This window comes from Oncorhynchus tshawytscha, linkage group LG17 (assembly GCF_018296145.1).
Source record: "Oncorhynchus tshawytscha isolate Ot180627B linkage group LG17, Otsh_v2.0, whole genome shotgun sequence".
Classification (NCBI taxonomy): Eukaryota; Metazoa; Chordata; class Actinopteri; order Salmoniformes; family Salmonidae; genus Oncorhynchus; species Oncorhynchus tshawytscha.
The window spans coordinates 20,043,311-20,064,093 of NC_056445.1; the positions used below are offsets into that span (position 1 = coordinate 20,043,311).

At 40.9% G+C, this 20,783-nt stretch overlaps 1 protein-coding gene across 1 annotated transcript; it reads left to right on the plus strand.

The window, feature by feature from the left end:
• Positions 1-489: 489 nt before the first annotated feature.
• Positions 490-20,421, plus strand: LOC112217040 (synaptotagmin-10). Its single transcript, XM_024377278.2, has 7 exons — positions 490-763; positions 2,561-2,966; positions 6,654-7,215; positions 13,122-13,242; positions 15,833-16,004; positions 16,930-17,059; positions 17,919-20,421. Exons 1-7 carry the CDS (start codon positions 577-579, stop codon positions 17,988-17,990), a joined length of 1,650 nt encoding a protein of 549 aa, XP_024233046.1. The 5' UTR covers positions 490-576; the 3' UTR covers positions 17,991-20,421.
• Positions 20,422-20,783: the final 362 nt, after the last annotated feature.

Consider the following 20,783-nt stretch of genomic DNA (forward strand, 5'->3'; position numbering starts at 1 on the left):
TTCGTTGATACTGTTCTTACTTTGCCCTTTCAATATCTGTGGGCTCTCTTGGTAATTCAGTTGGCTAATTAAGATTCTGGTGTTGGGTTGATATTAACATGACTATGTGTTTCTGAAAGGAATATTTGTCCTCTCAAAAAAAGACTCGTATAATGTAGGTTGAGGAGCCTAATCTTTGTTATTCAACCAAGGTTTATAATTTAAAATAGTATTTGTAGATGTCATTATAGTAAACCTTAGGCACAGGAACAATATTTGGAAGACTATTTAGGCTTCTGATTGAACTTGTGGGCATTCACAGAAGTAATGTCAAGCTTCATTGGTATTAGTCCAAATCTAATGAGATCAAATAGCGCAATAGTGTATAACTCCAACACTAGGGTCTTGCTAACCGGTGCTTCATTCCTATTGGACAGTGGCTGGTGGACGCTAAGTGCTGAAGAATCTTTTGTTCAAACACAAGAAGCGCGCTGGAAGTCAGTCCCGGCATTGCGCAGTGGATATGGATGTGGACGCCTCGTGCGCTCTGATCTTTGGCGCGAAGAGGCTGCACTCCGCGGCGCGCAAGGTGGCCAAATGAATCACCGCCCTCCCGGCTCCTCCAGCGTGCAATGGCTTAACAGGAGAGACATGAGTGTCCGAACGGAGGACAACATCAGCTTGTGCCAAAGGGCCCTTCAGATCGTTACGGAGCTCTGTCTAGCGGGGCATGTAGATGGGGAGAAATGCTCGGCTATATTTCCCTTGGAGAGCAACATACCAGGTAAAGGGAGCGCAGGTAAATAGGTCAAAAGCAACTTTTTCTTCCTGTCCCTCTCCTTAAAGCTTGCATCCTTCTATTGTGTCATGGTTTGGTTTCTCTGGCGTCAACCTGCTGCACAAGGTAGTGTGAGAATGATGAGTTGAACAGTAAAATGCGTGTTAAGTTAAACTTCAGCTGACTCAACTTTCCCCTTGAAGCACTGCAATATAATCATGTAAGATGCGCGACTTAAGTATAGGACTAGCGTAACTTGTAGGGGAAAACATGTTTAAAATGTTAAATAATCATGGAGAGGTTGTGCTGTGTCCTCATGTCGCTTTGAGCTACGCTCAACAGGTGAAACGTCTGTGTCTGCAAAGGGAAAAGACTACACCTGTTGCAGCCTCAATGTATGCTCGTTTTCCCATGTCATTGTGCTTGGTTCTGGCGTGTGCAATCTGATGGTGTGATAGTCTGATTGTGTGAGACCGATAGCTTGTTGAAAGAGGAGATGTGTTCTCAGTGATCTTGCCTTCATTCACTCCACCATGCGCCAACTGACCGGCATGTCTGAAATTAGTCATACTGTTGGCTACCAGTTCGTGTTCTAAACATAGATCCCCTTCTGTCAAATAAACCCATTTGTTTGCTTGATAATGTCTCTCTCATTGATTTGGTGAAAGTTATATTGTAGCCTACTCATCAGTGCCTTTTTCATTTTATGGTAATGCTTGGATAAGATGTTGAAACAGTTCTACATTCTACATATGTCTTTTTTTGGTAGAGTTTCTTAACAGCATGTCATTATTCCCTCGGGGTTGATGTGAGTTGCATAAGACTGTAGCAGCATTGTTACTGGTGCAATAACGTCTCTGATTTTGCGTAAAGCCTAACAGATGGAAATTGAATTGGTCGGTCAGTCTGCTAGATTGCATTTATTGCAGTAGTTTTTTTGTCTTCTAAACTAAATGGAGTTCAATTCGTGATAATTACAACACAGTTACACAATGTATTATATTACTTGATGAACTGATAACTGCCTAGGCCTACCTGCTTGTGTAATTTCCATAACTACATTTACGTTTGCAAACCAACTTAAATTAATTGTAAATCTCAGCAGTCTAGCATACCTGTTAAAGTTATTAGTCTGAAAAATAAATAGACGATTTTAGTGCCACTTCATATAAAGTGGGACTGATTAATGCCTATAGATCTGGATTCTTGTTTTCACGTAGGATATGGCTTTGAGATGGTGCACCACAAAGCATAAGTGTCCTTGTGAGAGTGAATGAGCAAGAGGAGAGGGAATAACACGGAGACAGAACACAGCAAAGAACATGACATCATGCAGAGATATCAGTGAGAAAGAACTAATCTCCTGCACATTGCAATCCACACCCAGGCGTATACTGTCCAACTTTATTTATAAGAAACCATACAAGTGTGTAACATGCACACAATGGAATGCATAATGCATTTTGTAACAGCCTGTGGTAAATCTTGGTTTGTATATAGTTGTAGAGGAAGGGTATTGTGGTTTCCGAAAGTTGAATTGTCAACTTGATCAAATATGGCCATGAAGAGCGATGTATCTGTCCTGTCCATGTGAATTGGAATGAAGCTGTATGACTTTTTAACTTCCTCTGATCTTTACCAAACGAGGGCATTTGCATCCTCCTCTTTTACAGCTTGCTTTCTCTCTTCTCTTTTTTTCTCTTGCATGTTTGTCTATCATGCTCCGACCATCGCTTGCCCGTCCTCTCTCTCCCTCTGTCACTCTTTTTATCTGTCACTGTTGATCCCTGTGGTCGCTCGTAGACATCTCTATCAGTCTCCTTGCTGTGGTCGTGGGTTTCTGTGGACTCGCCCTGTTGGTAGTCTCTCTCTTTGTCTTTTGGAAGCTGTGCTGGCCCATCTGGAGGAGCAAGGCCCTCTCGTCCCACGTCGACAATGGCCCCCGGGTCGGGCTCCCCGAGGCCCCTCCGCCGCCCCCCCAGCCCGTCACACCCCTCCAAAAGGTGGCACCAATGGAGGAGGAGAAGAAGCCTGTGCCAGTGGTGAAGGTGAACGGGCGTTGCAGCTCCGTGAAGCTGCTAGAGGCTGCCATGAAGATCAGCCAGACATCCCCAGACATCCCTGCTGAGGTGCAGACGGCTCTCAGGGAGAGGCTGGGCCAGCAGGCTAAGATTCAGAGGCAGACCACCGACCCCACCTCGTCCTCCAGGTAACATTATTGGACCTCTCCCAGAGTAGTGTCCCAGTCACTTTCCTGTCACCTGGTCTCAACATTCTGTTGGTATACATTTTTGGTGGCACTGGTTCCAAGGATTTCTGTGTTATGTTATGTCATATGCATGCACACAGTTGTGCACACATATAGCAAAGGCAGCGGAGGCTGCTTAGGGGAGGATGGCTCATACTAATCGCTCCAGCCATTACCACGGGCCCGTCCTCCCCAATTAAGGTGCCACCAACCTCCTGTGAGTGAAGGTTATGAACATGATGCTTTCAAACAAGTGACATCAAGTGACAAATGATAACACTTGAACCTTACACATCAAGTATAGCCATAACAAATATCAATAAGACAGTTCAGGAGAATTTGTGACGAATGACCTTAAACTGGACGCTCAGTAGATGACCTGAAGGAACATCTCCCATGGTGCTTGTCAACGGGGCGACAGCACACCCCCTTGCTCCTCACACACACAGAAACCCTGTAATCACCCCAGGTCACGTCTTGTGTTGGGCGGGCGTGAGTCACGCTGCCATGGCAACAGCGGTAAGCGACCCCGGTAATGAAACAATCAGCTGCTCTTCTCTTTGTTTTCGGGGGCTGTGTTTAAACGAGCGTGTCTGTAATTAGCGCCGCCGCAGGTTGAGAACTGACGTGCTGCGAGGCGCTCGTCCGACTGAGACCCACTGAGCAGCTGCACTCCATCTTCTGCAGGAAGCCATTATTGACACTTGCTTTAGTTTGTCATTAGGAACGTTGATGCAATTTATAGAGCCTGGCACTTTTCATGAATTACACACTGACGAAGGGGCAGAAAGGGCTAATTAAATAGTGTCTCATCACTTTTTGAGTTGAATCTCCCTCAGATGCTCTTGCTTTTCATCTAGGGGAAAAAAAGAACATAAGGAAAGATTCAAAGAAGGACTTGTTGTATATGATTGAAAAGTATGATCAGTAAAGTTAATGGCAGGTCTATCATCATGTTACTGTTTATCTCTTGAAAGTATGTTTCCCAGTGCTCTCAGAGTAAGACACTTAAAAACCTTTTACTGCAGTGGGCTAAATCAGGGACACAGAGAGTGTTTTTTGGTAGTCTTATACAAATCTAACTTGAAACAAAAGTATAGACCTCACACACATGGTTATGGACTTTTAAAAAAGAAGACACCTGTACCATGTCAGATATAGAGTTGAAATGCATTCAGTTTTGAGTTTGAATCCTAATATTACACTTGATATGCATCATATAACACTGAACTATAACAAAACTGTTTGACATAGAAACACCAGATTTTCAGCTGTTTAATTTTTTTAACATTAATTATTAATTATGAAATTATGAAAAATATGAATAATATTCCACCCATAAGGCCACTAGGTCATTTGACTGCAGGAAAGGGCTACAAATATCTAAATATACATGTACCAGTCCGGCTGGATCTGAAGCACGAATCTATAATTTTCAATAAAAAATCATCACAATCACGACACAAGTAAGGACTGCATCTATAGTACATCCAAGTAATTAGGAATAATTTGATGATGATACACTGCATGAATGCATCAATTTTAGGAGACGTGGATAACGTATTCATGCGAGATGAGGTGGGAGGAGACCCTTGGTGTCACTCTGGCCTTCAGGGCAAAACTACGAGGCTTTGCAACCATGTGACTTGCAGAGCGGGTGATTACCATGGAGAAGAGCAACAGATACATTCTGTTAACATCGATCCTCTCCGACAGCTACATCAGTATTCACTGCTCAAGCATTGTGCAGACACATTCTAAACAGGCAATGTCCAAGGGCAAGGGCAAAGTCAGAGAGAGAGAGAGAGAGTCTTGTTCAGAATGTACTGGTCTACTCAAATTGTGATTTTCAGACATTCCTCCACCAATCTCTGATAAAATTCTACAGAGCAGTATATATCAGTACATCACCTCATCATATGTTACATCCATAAACAGCGCCAGGTGGTATGAGACTGGGGATTTGTCATGCTGTTTTATTACTGTACGATTTACCTCCCTGCGAGAGATTAAGATTTTGACATTTTCATTGGTCACTTTTTTTACGGGCGGAAACAGAGATCTCTGACACCTGCGAGAAGTACCATATTTTGGGGGGCTCCTGAGTGGCACAGCGGTCTAAGGCACTGCATCTCAGTGCTAGAGGTGTTAAATAAAAAAAATAAAAAACATTTAGCAGATGCTCTTATCCAGAGTAACTTAAAGTAGTGAATGTATACATTCTTGTACTTTTCCTCATACTAGTCACCCATGGGAATCAAACCCACAACCCTGGCATTGCAAGTGCCATGCTCTACCAACTGAGCACACAGGTTCAATGTGAGTATTGAGACTGAGAGCCCATCCCTGATCCTATAAGATTGAGAAAGTGGAGGACAGAAAAAGTGTTATCTTATGGAAGAAAATAATGAATGTGGCTCTGGAGAAGAAGTGTATGTAGGGAGAGGTAGAGAAAGAGAGAATGCCTTTACTGGAGTTGGGATGGCAGGCCTGCAAAAACTGATTCTGGGTCAGGGCTGACACAACAGGGAGGAATATGTGGGCAAATGTGGATGAAATCCGCCAGCCTCCTCCATTATCAACTCTTCCAGTGTATACTATTCCGTTCGCTGAATGTTCTGAAGGAATCATGGGAGGTTGTAAATTGATGTCCCTTGTCTGAAATAATAGGAGTCCTGAAGTATCCTTCACAAAGAACATTGTGTCTTATTATGTCCCAGAACATTTGCTAGAACATGCAAGGCACCTCTTCTTCATATGAGGTTTGAATATAATGTGATGTTTTTTTCATATCTCATATGTCTTAGGGTTAGGGTTATATTTGAAAATTTGTACCAATACTAACCGTGTCGGATTAATGTGATCTTCTTATTGGCGTCAGTGGGGGGGGGTTTATCAGTTGCTAGGTGACAACGGGAGAAGTACAGAACAGTGGTTTGCTCAAAGTATGTAAGTCATTATCAGTAGATGGACCTGGGCTCAAGGTATCCCAGGTAATGTTATTTTCCAAAAGAAGTCCTGTGAAAAACAACTCACTCAGTCACGTAGATTCTGAGCTTCGTAAGAGTTCAATCATAAAGTAACTACATCACTACTGCTGGGGCGGCAGGGTAGCCTAGTGGTTAGAGCGTTCACATCCCTGAGCTGACAAGGTACAAATCTGTCGTTCTGCCCCTGAACAGGCAGTTAACCCACTATTCCTAGGCTGTCATTGAAAATAAGAATTTGTTCTTAACTGACTTGCCTAGTTAAATAAAGGTAAAATAAAAACTTTAAAGCCAGTAACATCTTTCTCGTTAATGCTGAGATAATGGATTAACAACATTAAGGTGCAAAAAATAATCTCAACAAACATTTTCCTACCAACAGTAATACTAGAACTACAAGAAGAAACAAGGAATTGTAAAAACACCAATGAAGTAAACTAGTTTCATCATCAAGAAAAAAATAATGGCTGCCACCCCTGTCAAACAGTTAAAAATGTTGTCAATCTTTAGTACATTTCACCTATAGCTGCCGTTTCCATTACACGTCTCAATGTTTTGTTATTGTTGCGACATTGCTTTTGTCTAATAACCCTGGGTCAATGGAAACCTGCGTATTGAAAGGTACCAGGAACCGTAGATGACTGATCTCCTTTTTCAACAGGCACAATTCATTCCGCCGCCATCTGCCTCGCCAGATGAACGTGACGAGTGTGGACTTCAGCATGGACACGCTCCCCATCCGCCAGTCGTCCACCGTAAGCATCGGCCGCATCAAGCCCGAGCTCTACAAGCAGAAGTCTGTGGACTCCGAGGACGGGACCCAGGAGCCGGTGGAGACGTGCGGTAAGCTGAGCTTCTCCCTGCTCTACGACTACGAGGAACAGGCACTGGTGGTCACGATCCTCAAGGCCCTGGAACTGCCGGCCAAGGACTTCACTGGCACCTCCGACCCTTACGTCAAGATCTACCTGCTGCCAGAGAGGCAGAAGAAGTTCCAGACGCGTGTCCACCGCAAGACGCTCAACCCCACGTTCGACGAGGCCTTCTGCTTCCCCGTGGAGTACGATCAGCTGTGCAACCGCAAACTGCACTTCAGTGTCTACGACTTTGACCGCTTCACCAGCCACGACATGATCGGCGAGGTGGTGGTGGACAACCTCTTTGAGCTCTCCGACCTGTCGAGGGAGGCAGTGGTGTGGAAGGACATTCACGCTGCGACCACGGTGAGTGGGCTGGGCCTCAGCTAGTTGAGATAGGTGTAGTACATGAAGGATATCAGTACAGTGCCTTGCAAAAGTATTCGGCCCCCTTGAACTTTGCGACCTTTTGCCACATTTCAGGCTTCAAACATAAAGATATAAAACTGTATTTTTTTGTGAAGAATCAACAACAAGTGGGACACAATCATGAAGTGGAACGACATTCATTGGATATTTCAAACTTTTTTAACAAATCAAAAACTGAAAAATTGGGCATGCAAAATTATTCAGCCCCTTTACTTTCAGTGCAGCAAACTCTCTCCAGAAGTTCAGTGAGGATCTCTGAATGATCCAATGTTGACCTAAATGACTAATGATGATAAATACAATCCACCTGTGTGTAATCAAGTCTCCGTATAAATGCACCTGCACTGTGATAGTCTCAGAGGTCCGTTAAAAGCGCAGAGAGCATCATGAAGAACAAGGAACACACCAGGCAGGTCCGAGATACTGTTGTGAAGAAGTTTAAAGCCGGATTTGGATACAAAAAGATTTCCCAAGCTTTAAACATCCCAAGGAGCACTGTGCAAGCGATAATATTGAAATGGAAGGAGTATCAGACCACTGCAAATCTACCAAGACCTGGCCGTCCCTCTAAACTTTCAGCTCATACAAGGAGAAGACTGATCAGAGATGCAGCCAAGAGGCCCATGATCACTCTGGATGAACTGCAGAGATCTACAGCTGAGGTGGGAGACTCTGTCCATAGGACAACAATCAGTCGTATATTGCACAAATCTGGCCTTTATGGAAGAGTGGCAAGAAGAAAGCCATTTCTTAAAGATATCCATAAAAAGTATTGTTTAAAGTATGCCACAAGCCACCTGGGAGACACACCAAACATGTGGAAGAAGGTGCTCTGGTCAGATGAAACCAAAATTGAACTTTTTGGCAACAATGCAAAACGTTATGTTTGTTGTAAAAGCAACACAGCTCATCACCCTGAACACCCAATCCCCACTGTCAAACATGGTGGTGGCAGCATCATGGTTTGGGCCTGCTTTTCTTCAGCAGGGACAGGGAAGATGGTTAAAATTGATGGGAAGATGGATGGAGCCAAATACAGGACCATTCTGGAAGAAAACCTGATGGAGTCTGCAAAAGACCTGAGACTGGGACGGAGATTTGTCTTCCAACAAGACAATGATCCAAAACATAAAGCAAAATCTACAATGGAATGGTTCAAAAATAAACATATCCAGGTGTTAGATTGGCCAAGTCAAAGTCCAGACCTGAATCCAATCGAGAATCTGTGGAAAGAACTGAAAACTGCTGTTCACAAATGCTCTCCATCCAACCTCACTGAGCTCGAGCTGTTTTGCAAGGAGGAATGGGAAAAAATTTCAGTCTCTCGATGTGCAAAACTGATAGAGACATACCCCAAGCGACTTACAGCTGTAATCGCAGCAAAAGGTGGCGCTACAAAGTATTAACTTAAAGGGGCTGAATAATTTTGCACGCCCAATTTTTCAGTTTTTGATTTGTTAAAAAAGTTTGAAATATCCAATAAATGTCGTTCCACTTCATGATTGTGTCCCACTTGTTGTTGATTCTTCACAAAAAAATACAGTTTTATATCTTTATGTTTGAAGCCTGAAATGTGGCAAAAGGTCGCAAAGTTCAAGGGGGCCGAATACTTTCGCAAGGCACTGTATGTGTGGAGATCATAGGATCAGTGATCTCAACAACTGATGGCTCTGTAGGTCGTAACTGTAAGTCGCTCTGGATAAGAGCGTCCGCTAAATGACTCAAAATGTCAATGTCAATGATGGTGAAGTAGATTTCAGGGTGGAGCTGTGGTCAGTCTGCCGTAGTTAACATTTGCATAGTTTCTGATGGGGTCGTGCACTGCACATAATCTGACATATTTTAGGAAACACTTGACATTTTTAAGTCTCTGTGCATTATTTGATTGGATAAGGTTTTAAGTCCTGGAATCATCCGCACTGTATTACATGACTGGTAAATTGCATGTGTTGTATAACCTCATAGCCAGGAGCAGTGAATTTAGAATCCAAGCACCCACACAACACCTCCGAAAACTGAAGTACACACTGTAGACTTAAATATAGCCACGGGCACAATTCTCCTTTGTTCTTCACCTTTATCCCTTCACTGACATACTTGGGTATGATAGTGCAGTTTTATCTGGGCCCACACACTTCTTACGCCTCGGTAGCTTTATCACAGTTAGTTTACTCAACAGCTTCTGTTTATGAATATTATTGTGTGTTTTGGTGGTATTTATTGTGTCTAATGGTCATGGAGATGTATTAATGGTTAATTAATCAGTTGATCTCTGAACGGTATACTGTGGAAAACAGAACAAGAGTGAATCAACTTGAAAGAAAGTGCACTGTGGATTTCAGATGAATCATCAAGAGCACAATTGAGCCCTAACCTCTACAGGTACTATTTGACTCTGGCCAACAAAGTTACACCAGTTTCTTTCACATTATATAGGCAGGTTTAGGTGAGTTTAAAGAAGTCTGGGTTTTAAGCCATTGGAGGGGGACTGGCTGGACATTGATGCAGTTATCCCATGTCAACAGCCATGGTGTTTACCTCAATGTGTAGTCTGTCTCCAGGAAGTTTGTAAGTGTTACATAATGTTTACTGTGTGCTGGGAGGAAATTACACTTTCAAAAGCTTGAGCATCCATACAGACATCAAGTTTACTGCTACTTTGACTGTTGTTGATAGTGTTGATTATGAAAGCTACAATTGAGCTGGGCTATTGAATATAATGTGAGACTTCTTTCAAGATTGCCTACAACAGCAGAAAAATTTAACAATTATTGTAAATATTAAAATATCTATTTTGTCTCCCTACGTTGTTGTTAATGGTTAGACATATATTTTGTCTGGTGTTTGGTTGTTATTTATTTCTCTCTTGGGATCATTTTATCTCACCTTCCTGTGTTGATTTAGTTTATGTCTCTGGGCAATTACATTGCCTGAACTGCCGTCCAACAGAGGGGAATGAGGATAAGGATGTTTGAATGGATAATGACTCATAGCAAATGCAGTTTGCCATACATTTTATTTTGACAGTGTTTCATTCCACCTTTTTTAATTTACATTAACGAGAGTCCTTTTAAAAGTGTCTTCCTATATGCAATGTATTTGGAGATGACCATTTACGGTGACTTTACTCGTCACTGTCTGACAACAATAAATTGATCGTGTCGTGCTCTGGTGTACCAAAGTAGTGTGTACTTTGTGTTACCTACTTCCTTGAATTCTCTAAAACAAATTGTATGCAACTACATATGAACAGAAAAAACACAGGAAAATCAGAGGTTAGCCTAATTCGAAAAACCCTCTGTGTATTTACACTTCAAGCAATTTTCAATTTAATGTGGAAGCAAAATTGCACAAAGTAATTTGTCACAACAAATGACATTAATATGCCCTAGCCATGCCTCACATTCAGCTGAAGATTATTATGTATTGTATTTCAAAACCTATTTCCCTGGGCTAGATTGATGTCTTTTTTGCATGTGACCCTTTGTGTCAATTGCATGGGTAGAAACCAGGCAGGGAAATGGGAGGGGTGTCAATGCCTAAAACAACCTATGACCTGCCTATGAGGGTCACGGTTTGAGACGTTGAGTTTTTCCCGCCTTGCAGCGGTTTGTGTGGGTGTCTGTGCTGAGATTGAAAGAACGGGACACAAAGTTAGTCAGAGCTCACAATGGTTAGGTGGGTGGGGGGTGGTGCTTTGGAACACACCATGGATGGAGGTCTGGGGGGGTATTGACACTGTTTTGATGTGCAGAACTTCTAGGGCTTGGAAGGCATCCTCTGTTTCACGTTATATTTTTATTGTGAAACTCCTGCATGTCAATACATTGATGACACTGGAAAACTGCACCAACGTATCTCAAGTAAAGATTCTGTCCATGGAGAGCAACTCTTATACCACCCTTATTCTAAGTCTATTTTTATATGGTGACATTCTGTGAGAACACACAGATCTATTTCTAACTACAATCTTAGAAAAAATGTGCTATCTGACTAAAATATTTATTTGGCTGTCCCCATAGGAGAACACTTTGAAGAACCATTTTTGTACCAGGTAGAACCCTATTGGGTTATATGTAGAACCCTTTCCCTGGAGAGTTTTACATTGGACCCCACAGAGTTTTACCGGGAACCAAAAAGGGTTCGACCAGGAACCAATAAGGGCTCTCCTATGGGGCCAGCCAAAGAACCCTTTTGGAACCCTTTTTTCTAAGAGTGTATGTAAACACACTAAACAAACATCAGTGCTCTAGTGAGATGCCTCCCAGTCAGTCCTCTGTGTTCCCTGGTTGGCCAATCAAATCTTATCTCTGGAGTGCTTTTTATTAACTCCGATTAGGTATCAATACAAGCACACCACGTCAGTACATGTTCTTCTTCAGGTTCTTCTCTTTCAAGTCAGTCCATCTGTCCAGCTGTTTGCTCAGACTACAGTAGTGCTCCAGTCTAAGCTGATCCATAAACACATTGTTTTGAGGTGATTCCTCATGACACTAGAGCCAAAAAAAAGACCATGACTTTGGGGATTTTCACAAAATGTAATCCATAGAATTGGTCCTTTGTAGTATCCTAAAGCATAAATGAGAAATAAGTAATTGAAGTTTGAACATTTGTGACATTTTTGCCTTACCCAGGCCTCCTTTAAGACTCCATAGTGTTTCATCTGTAGGTGCTACAAAGCTCAAATTGGTGTCAAATGAAGCTTTACAACTTTCTCTGTAATATGAGTAGTATTTTGTATATATTGTATATTAACAATAATAATAATTTACATACATTTATGAATATTGAAAAATACAAACATGAATATTGCAAATATAAAACTATTGATTTGGCAAATGTTTCATATATATATATATATATATATATGCGCTCTACGGATATACCAAAGTTCCAGAGTGGGATCTTTGTTAGTTTTAAAGTTATTGTCCATTTTATACAGAGACATTGTCATAGAGGCAATGTAACCAGGGTTCTAAATAAATACATAAAAATGTTGGTCCTTGCATCTTAAAAAGTTAGGAGCATCACATTAAAATTTAGAGTACCAGAAAATATGATTTTAAAATTGATTGAGTCACAGCCTTTAGTGAGCCTATTTGAATTCTAACTACTTTTGAAGCACATATTGTACCCTACAAACTAATATGTAACTATGGAAATACATTTCTTTATGATAAAGGCTAAAATGTTGATACAAATATTATAATATAAATATTAGGTTTCTACATTGTGTAAAAAGCACTTTTTCCTATGGAGATGCTCTTTAATGTCAGTGACTTTCAGTGATGACTTGCATATCTGTCATTTATTGCTATGATCATTGATCTCCTGAAGAAGCTAACCCGTTTCCATTCTTTCTGTGTCCCCAAATGTTTGGATATACTGGTAAAGTTACCAGGTTGTTAGCTAGCTAGCTAATGAGGTAACATTACTGAACACGGTGTTAACGGCCTGTGAGTAGTTCGGAAGCAGCGGAACAGATTATTTTCTAGGAGCACTGGTGCTCCCAAATTAAAATTAGCACAGCAAAATATTTAGAAGTGGTAGCGCTTTAAAACCCTTAATGTGACCAATCACAATCCTCATTTTACTTGTATCTTTGCACATCCTGCGAATCACTAGCAGAGGGCGACCATTTTGAATACACATTCATTGAATACGATTGGATTTGTTCTAGTTTTGTCACCCATTGTAAGAAAATGTTCTCTCTCAGTTTTTAGGACACCTCTTGGTGTTCATACTTTGTTTAAAGCAATTTGCGCTAATTGCTTTCCTAAAAGAGTTATTCTACAGCAACAGTACCCTTTCCTTGATGTAGTGTTCCCCTTGTCTTTCTACAGGAGAGTGTGGATCTGGGGGAGATCATGTACTCTCTATGCTACCTGCCCACAGCAGGACGGATGACCCTGACCGTCATCAAGTGCCGGAACCTCAAAGCCATGGACATCACTGGCTCCTCAGGTAACAACAATACAAAACTGACAGCCATTTAGGCTGGGCATTTAAACATGATGGTTCTCTGAATAACAATGAGGGACAACTGTAAATGATGGTAAAAAATAAAGTCAAAATAAAACAAAGTCAGTTTGAATGACACTGAGGGGCAGAGTTTTTACAGTTAATGCCGGTTTGCCTGCGGCTGATGCTGTGCAGGTGTTTGTACACATGCATATACACACACTCTCATTCAAATACACACATACACGGGGATACACATATGTAAACAGTGCCAGACAAGCACTCAAACATATACAGTTGGCCTTGCTGTTATGATTTCAGTTGTCCTTGATGTCCATTGTTTTCTGTTTTCTTTTTTTTTCTTTTTTCTCATGAGTTCATTTTCTTGGTTGTTGGTGCATTGGGGGATTCTTGGGGGTGGGGAATGGAATTCATTAGATTTTTTATTATTTAATTTTTATTTTTTTCTGTGGAGGGGGTACTGTAGGAGGGGTCTCAGAGGATTCGCGTCCCCGTTTTTTTTTTTTTGTCACTGTGGGAGATCTGTCGACGTGCCCTTGAGCAGGGCGTTGACCCTGGATGCTTCTGTGTGTCGCTCTGAATGGGACTCTGTTGGATGACTGGTGTGGTGTAGTTGTTGAGTGGCTTCACTGCAAGTATATTGTATGTTTTGGATATTCAATAAAATAACAAAACAAATATATATAATAAACTGTTAAGCTCTAAAAGAGCAAGCAAAGAATCAAAAAAACATAATTACATCAGGCAACATGCTGTACCTTAGATAACTAATCTTATCTAAGGTACAGCATGTTGCCTGATGTAATTATGTTTTTTTGATTCTTTGCTTGCTCTTTTAGAGCTTAACAGTTTATTATATATATTTGTTTTGTTATTTTATTCAGGGAGGGAGATACTTCTTTCATGTGTTTTCACTGTTTGTGGTGAAATTGTAATAGAAGATACATTTTGACTTACCTTGTCAAAAAAAGATCACTGGATTTAGCCAAACTGAATAATTGAATGTAGCCATCAGTAGCTGTGTGTGGGTAAAATCACTGAGCAAGCCAAGCCTGTAAAAAAGCCATATTTACAACCCATGTTGTGATAATTGCGTTGTTTGCTCTATAACCCATTTGTTCATACACCACCATGATATATAATTAGGCCGCGACAACAAAAAGACAACAGTCACACAGTGGCGGAATAAATTCAACTACACATAAATTAGTTTAATCATAAAACAGGAGAACAACATCTGTCTTAAGTCCACAAAGCAAATATTTAATGTAACAAACAATTATATCACCTGCAGCATGATCAAGCAATGACATTTTTTTTTACAGTTATGAACAACTAATGATTTTAGAACCACAGTTACCACAGGTCAGCACAAAGACAACAGGAGCACTGCTTCTGCTATTCCAGCACCATTTCAACTTAAACATTTAAACATCCAATCAACAAGGCTCAATTTATATATGCTCAGTTTAATATACTGAAAACAAACTTAAAGCTCTCAAAAACACTTTAGTCCAATCAATGTTGCTAAATATCATGTGGCAGTCCATGGTATTGATTTCTGTCTCTGTGTGTACGTGCATGTGTGCGCAGGTTAAACAAAGCATTTTGACTCACCCTACTTGTAGACTAGTTGAACGCCAATTAGGGTTGAATGGCAGGAACCCGGTTACTGAGATTTACCGCCCAAGGATGGAACATTTGCAAAATAGAGAGAAAATATGCAACCCTAACTCCAATGCCATCCTCCTCTATTTCATGTTGGCAAATTGGTCTATGGCTCTGTCATACAATACATTTTATGTTTTTGTTGTCATAGGCTAGCAGGCCTAGCTAGGTAGCCTAACTTCTTAGCATTGGCAACAATGAACCAGCTAAGTTAGCTAGATAGTTAACCTGAGCCTACTAGGCTACATATTGAACTTCAATCGTCTCAGGCCAGTGGCACAACATATTCATTTATAGTTAGATCAGAATCGCCTTCATAATCATTGGCCTGTACAGAGTCCAAATCACCATCTCGATCCATGGTTTAGGAAAGAGACGATTTAGCAAGCTAGCTACTGCAGGATATCAACACCAGTAGACCAGAAACAGACAAGTTTTTCTGAAAATAACGTTTTGCTTCGGAAGTGATTTGATTGGTCTGAAGCCAAATCTAAACTGGCCTCCCTTGGGGGGTGTTTTTCTGCACCAGGACAATCCACAGTTGAGCTCAATGTTATCAAGGGAGGCCAATTGCTTGCTGGCATCAATCAAATGCTACGGCGGCCACGTTATACTCTTTTGGTCCAGACAGTATCAGATACATGGGCTACACATACTGAGACAGAGGGGTGCTGTTTTCCTATCTCTGATGATTTCTTCAGTGAGATTCAGCAACTTGCGAATTGATGGAAAATGATAAAACCGAGAGAGACGAAAGATAAATTATTGATATATTTGCATTTTTCATTGGTCAAATATTTTGGGAAGCCTGCCTTCCCTTGGCATCCATGAATACACGCCACTGGTTGCCATTACCTGCAATCTACACAACTGACTTCATGGAGATGCTATTTGTGGCACACAGATCCCTATGTAAAGGTTTCCCTGCTCTGTGACGGACGGAGGCTGAAGAAGCGGAAAACTACCACCAAGAAAAGCACACTGAACCCTGTGTACAACGAGGCCATCATCTTTGACATCCCCCCAGAGAACGTGGAACAGGTCAGCCTGTCCATCATGGTGATGGATTATGACCGGTGAGTGACACCACACTAAATACAACACCCACAATTCAACACAGATGGTGGTCGTAAGCATGCTTGTACAAGTACACACATACACTGAGTATATAAAACATTAAGAACACCTGCTCTTTCCATCACATAGACTGACCAGGTGAATCCAGGTGAAAGCTATGATCCCTTATTCGATGTCACTTGTTAAATCCACTTCAATCAGTGTAGATGAAGGGGAGGAGACCGGTTAAAGAAGGATTGTTAAGCCTTGAGACAATTGAGACATGGATGTGTGCCATTTAGAGGGTGAAAGATTTAAGTGCATTTGAACAAGGTATGGTAGTAGGTGCCAGGCGCACCGGTTTGTGTTAACTGCAATGCTGCCGGTTTTTTCACACTAAACAGTTTCCTGTGTGTATCAAGAATGGTCCACCACCCAAAGGACATCCAGCCAACTTGACACAACTGTGAGATGTATTGGAGTGAACATGGCCCAGCATCCCTGTGGAATGCTTTTGACACCTTATAGAGTCCATGCCCCCAACGGATTGAGGCTGTTCTGAGTGCAAAAGAGAGGGGGGTGCACAACTCAATATTAAGGTGTTCTTAATGTTTGGTATACTCAGTGTATATAGTCAACAAACAAGTACTTATTTTTTAAAAACATTTACATTGAAGGTGGAATGAGTAATGTTCTAACTTTGAGTTGAACTTGAACTCAGGTGAACTTCATCAACAGAACTTTTCACTCAAATCCTGCAAGCGCTGCTATACAATATAATCATGACCACTTACCAGAATGCTCAGGAGCCACATAATTCACTGTAATTAACCAAACATAGGTTTTGAATTATTTAATCAAACTAGCACTCAGCTTTTAGGTGTCATATATATTTTGTGCACTCAAGATATTGCATGTTTGTGTGTGTTTGCATAATGCCCACAGGGTGGGCCACAACGAGGTGATAGGTGTGTGTCGGACTGGGCCAGATGCTGAGGGCCTGGGGAGGTACCACTGGAACGAGATGCTGGCCTACCCACGCAAGCCCATTACTCACTGGCATGCCCTGGGAGAGGTAGAGGACTGTTCGTTTTTTTCCCTCAAAGTAAGAGGAGGTACAAGTCAATTGCAGGACTTTCCAGAGCTCCCACAATGCTTCGCTGCATCACTCTGGTTTTCTGAGAGAGCGGATAAAGCCAGAGGTCTTGCAGCCAATCATAGAGCTTGAGGAAATAACCCTGTCAATTTCAACAGAGATGTGTAATAGTGCAGCATGACAAAGATGCAAGGATGTTGTCTGTACTGGAACAAAGACCAATTTGATTCTAGAAACTTAAGGGCTAGTTTGAACTAGAAGCATTTTAAGTAATTGGAGAATTGGTGCCTTGATATCCACCCAGGATGGTTGTATGGGGTCACTAGCTCGATTATTTACGTTGTGTTCCCATAACTGGGGACCACATATTATAGTGGTGGGCCATCCCTTTTCCTTGCTCTTCAGGAGTAGTAGAGAATGTGAGTTTTAATAGCACAATCTATAAACAGTCTATGAACATAAGACAATATCCTTGAAAAATGCATGAAACATTCCAATCTTTATTATCCGGAGAAATCCTTATTGACAGATGAGTAGTTGAATTTAGACCCATCGTTTGCATAGGGAAAAGACTTCACCTTGTGGTTGTGCATTAAACAAAAGAGCCGTGTCATTCTATTTAGCTTGAACAAAGAAACAAGAATTGGAGGAGTACTCACCCTATAACATGGTCCTCCTCTAAATTGAAAATACCTGAAGGATAAACATCTATTGTTAATGCTTTCTTGAATCCAGGTACTTTATAAAATTGATATTAAAACACAAACCAATAGCAGCTTTGGAGTTCTAGCCAACTCTTGTTGAACTAACCCTTGTTAATTGTCTGTTTTGTCCACAGTGGCCAGGAAGAGCGACAAGCTTTGAGAGCCAGGGGTCTTGTCCTTCCCCCAAACCTCCACAAACTCCATAGGAAACACGAATGGAACCATATGACCTGATAGCAGATTAACTAGATGTGTACAGCTGTAGTAACCACAATTCTGTCAGTTAAAGACAGAAATGTCCAGTGCCAAGGTTCGATTAGCATTATAGGTTGTGTTTAATCGTATAGGCCCATTGCATTAATCATCATCAATCAGGACTCTACATTACAGAGTTATGACACAAACAACATTGGCACTGAATTCATGTCTTGCAGGAAGGGTTAGCCTACTTTTAAGTTAAAGGCCCAGTGCAGCCGAAATGGGATTTTTCTGTTTTGTATCATTGCTGATGAAACTAACACTGTAAAAGTGTGATCACAATTCCTGAGAGATGTTTGTTGGAAATACAATAAATTTGGTTAATAGAACCAATGACAAAGAGAGTTCCAAACCTCTCTGCCAATTACAGCTAGTTTTCAGTTTTCCCCTCCCCACTTAGACCACTCCCAGACAGTCCTTGTAAAATTATTGCTTGAGAAATAGTATTTATCTAAAAAGCAATTTTTATCATTTTTAATGGAAATCTATTACAGTAAAGGTACTTATTTGTTAGCCAGAAATGATTTGATATAAAAATGACTGCATTAGGCCTTTAAAAAAGTTCTATAATATGGCCTGATTTTGAAATGCGGTTATGGACCACACATGAGAATGCCCTGTTCGTGGAATCACAACATTTTACATTTAATGTGAATTTACAAATTTCCTAAGTTTGTGTCTTGAATAGTGTTATCCATGATGAATTCTCTAATTGAATCATTGCTTCAGTAACCTTTATCACATACCATTTACAGTATTATATTGCTTGACTGGAGTGGAAAATTAATCTTGGTTCGTACTATGGCATTAATCAACCAATGGTGTACTCCTCAGAGTAAACAGTTTGAATTATCATAATTCGGTTTTCTGTCTTGTGCAAGCTATTCAGTATAGAGCTGTGAAAACAATTGATTTTACTTCTCAAGAGTTTTATTTCCATTGTACATCGTGAGAGGCACTTGGGTCCGAAAGGCATCATATCTGATAATAGCTTTGCAAAATGGAGATTTCATCCTCTCATTCCAATGGTATTGTATTTGTTTCCTGAATAGCAATTTATTACCACAATACTACCAGTGGGCATTAAGAGAACTAAACGTTGAACTAATCTTTGTAACATACTTCAACACTTTCTGGTTGATACATTTGCCCAAGGCATTCTGCTCCTCTCAGTTATTTAGTGAGTTGCCATTTTCATTTGGGATGATGTGATACTAAAGGGCTAGGCTTGATTCTAAGACCACATGTCAACATAGACATACAGTAGACAAGCCAGTCAGCTGTGCCCTGGGCGTAGCCACAGGGAACACAGATAACCGATCAACTCAAAGGGCTGGGTGAATGTCCAATTCCAGAGCATACAGCAGTTTGCCAGTGGCACATCACTAATGAATGCCAATTGATCCCATTTATTGAAAGAACATGGTGCATATCTCACCATATCACAAGTGGGTTGCAGATTCACTTGTCATAGGATCAACGAGAGTGGAATACGTGGTAAGAGCAGCAGTATTCTCCCGTGGACAGACTACGTAACATAAATGGTACCATAAATCTGTTAGGGGCAATGGGATGTGTCGACTAACAAGCAGAGTAGTTTAGGTACTTGGGTTTTTCATCACTGTTTTTTGGGATGTATCAGGATTGGGAAAAGATGGAGAGTTTCCGTTTACGAGGGTGTAGACTTCGCAAGTCGCGTTAGAAATTGTACTAACACGTCTCCCCCAAGAACTTAATCTGGATTAACTGAGATTAGAGCAACAGTAGCCACACAATGTAGCATAGTGTTTTCAACTCTCTTGTGGGAGATGAAAGTGAGACAAGCATTGAAGCAACAAAATGTTGAAAATTACAGTGCCTTCAGAATGTATTCACACCCCTTGATTTGTTGTGTTACAAAGTAGAATTAAGATGGATTTAATTGTCCTTTTTTGTCAACGATCTTAACGAAATACTCATGTCAAAATAGAAGAAAAATTATAAGATTCGTAAAAAAGAAATGTAAAACACTATCTTGATTAGATAAGTATTTAACCACCTAAATCAATACATGTTAGAATCACCTTTGGCAGCAATTTACATCGGTGAGTCTTTCTGGGTAAGTCTCCATGGGCCCGATTCCGATTTAGGTATAATTTTCTTTCTTACACACAGATTTCCTATGCACATCTCAGTAGTTAGTATTCAGACTTACCTTATGAAGGTGCGTAACCAGCTTTGCAGTCATGGTTCCCTTGCGCATGTTGAATACATTTAATTTGACCACTGAAAACCCTCCTACTTGCTGGCCAACGGAGTTTTGCGTGGAGTTTTCATTCAAGCCTGTATCTTTGTATTGATTGGGTGTAAATTTGCAAAAATGTCTGTTTTCACTTTGTCATTAAGGGGTATTGTGTGTTGATGGGTGAATGTATTGTTGTTTTAATCCATTTTGAATTCAGGCTGTAACACAACAAAATGTGGAATTAGTCAAAGGGTATAAATACTTTCTGAAAGCACTGTATAAACAAAAAAGTTGTCTTATTGATTGACACACATTTTAATTGCAAAAATGTTCCCACAGCTGCTACACTGAAGATTATAAGCATTTAAATCTCACTCAACGTAATTTGCTTCTGCCAGAACTCAATATACTCAGAAAAGCATGTCTGACCTAGTCACCTCTTAAGAACATTTCAGTGTCCAAGGTCATTTTTCCCCTGAGACTTTGCCCAACATTTGATCTGTTACTGGAATTGATA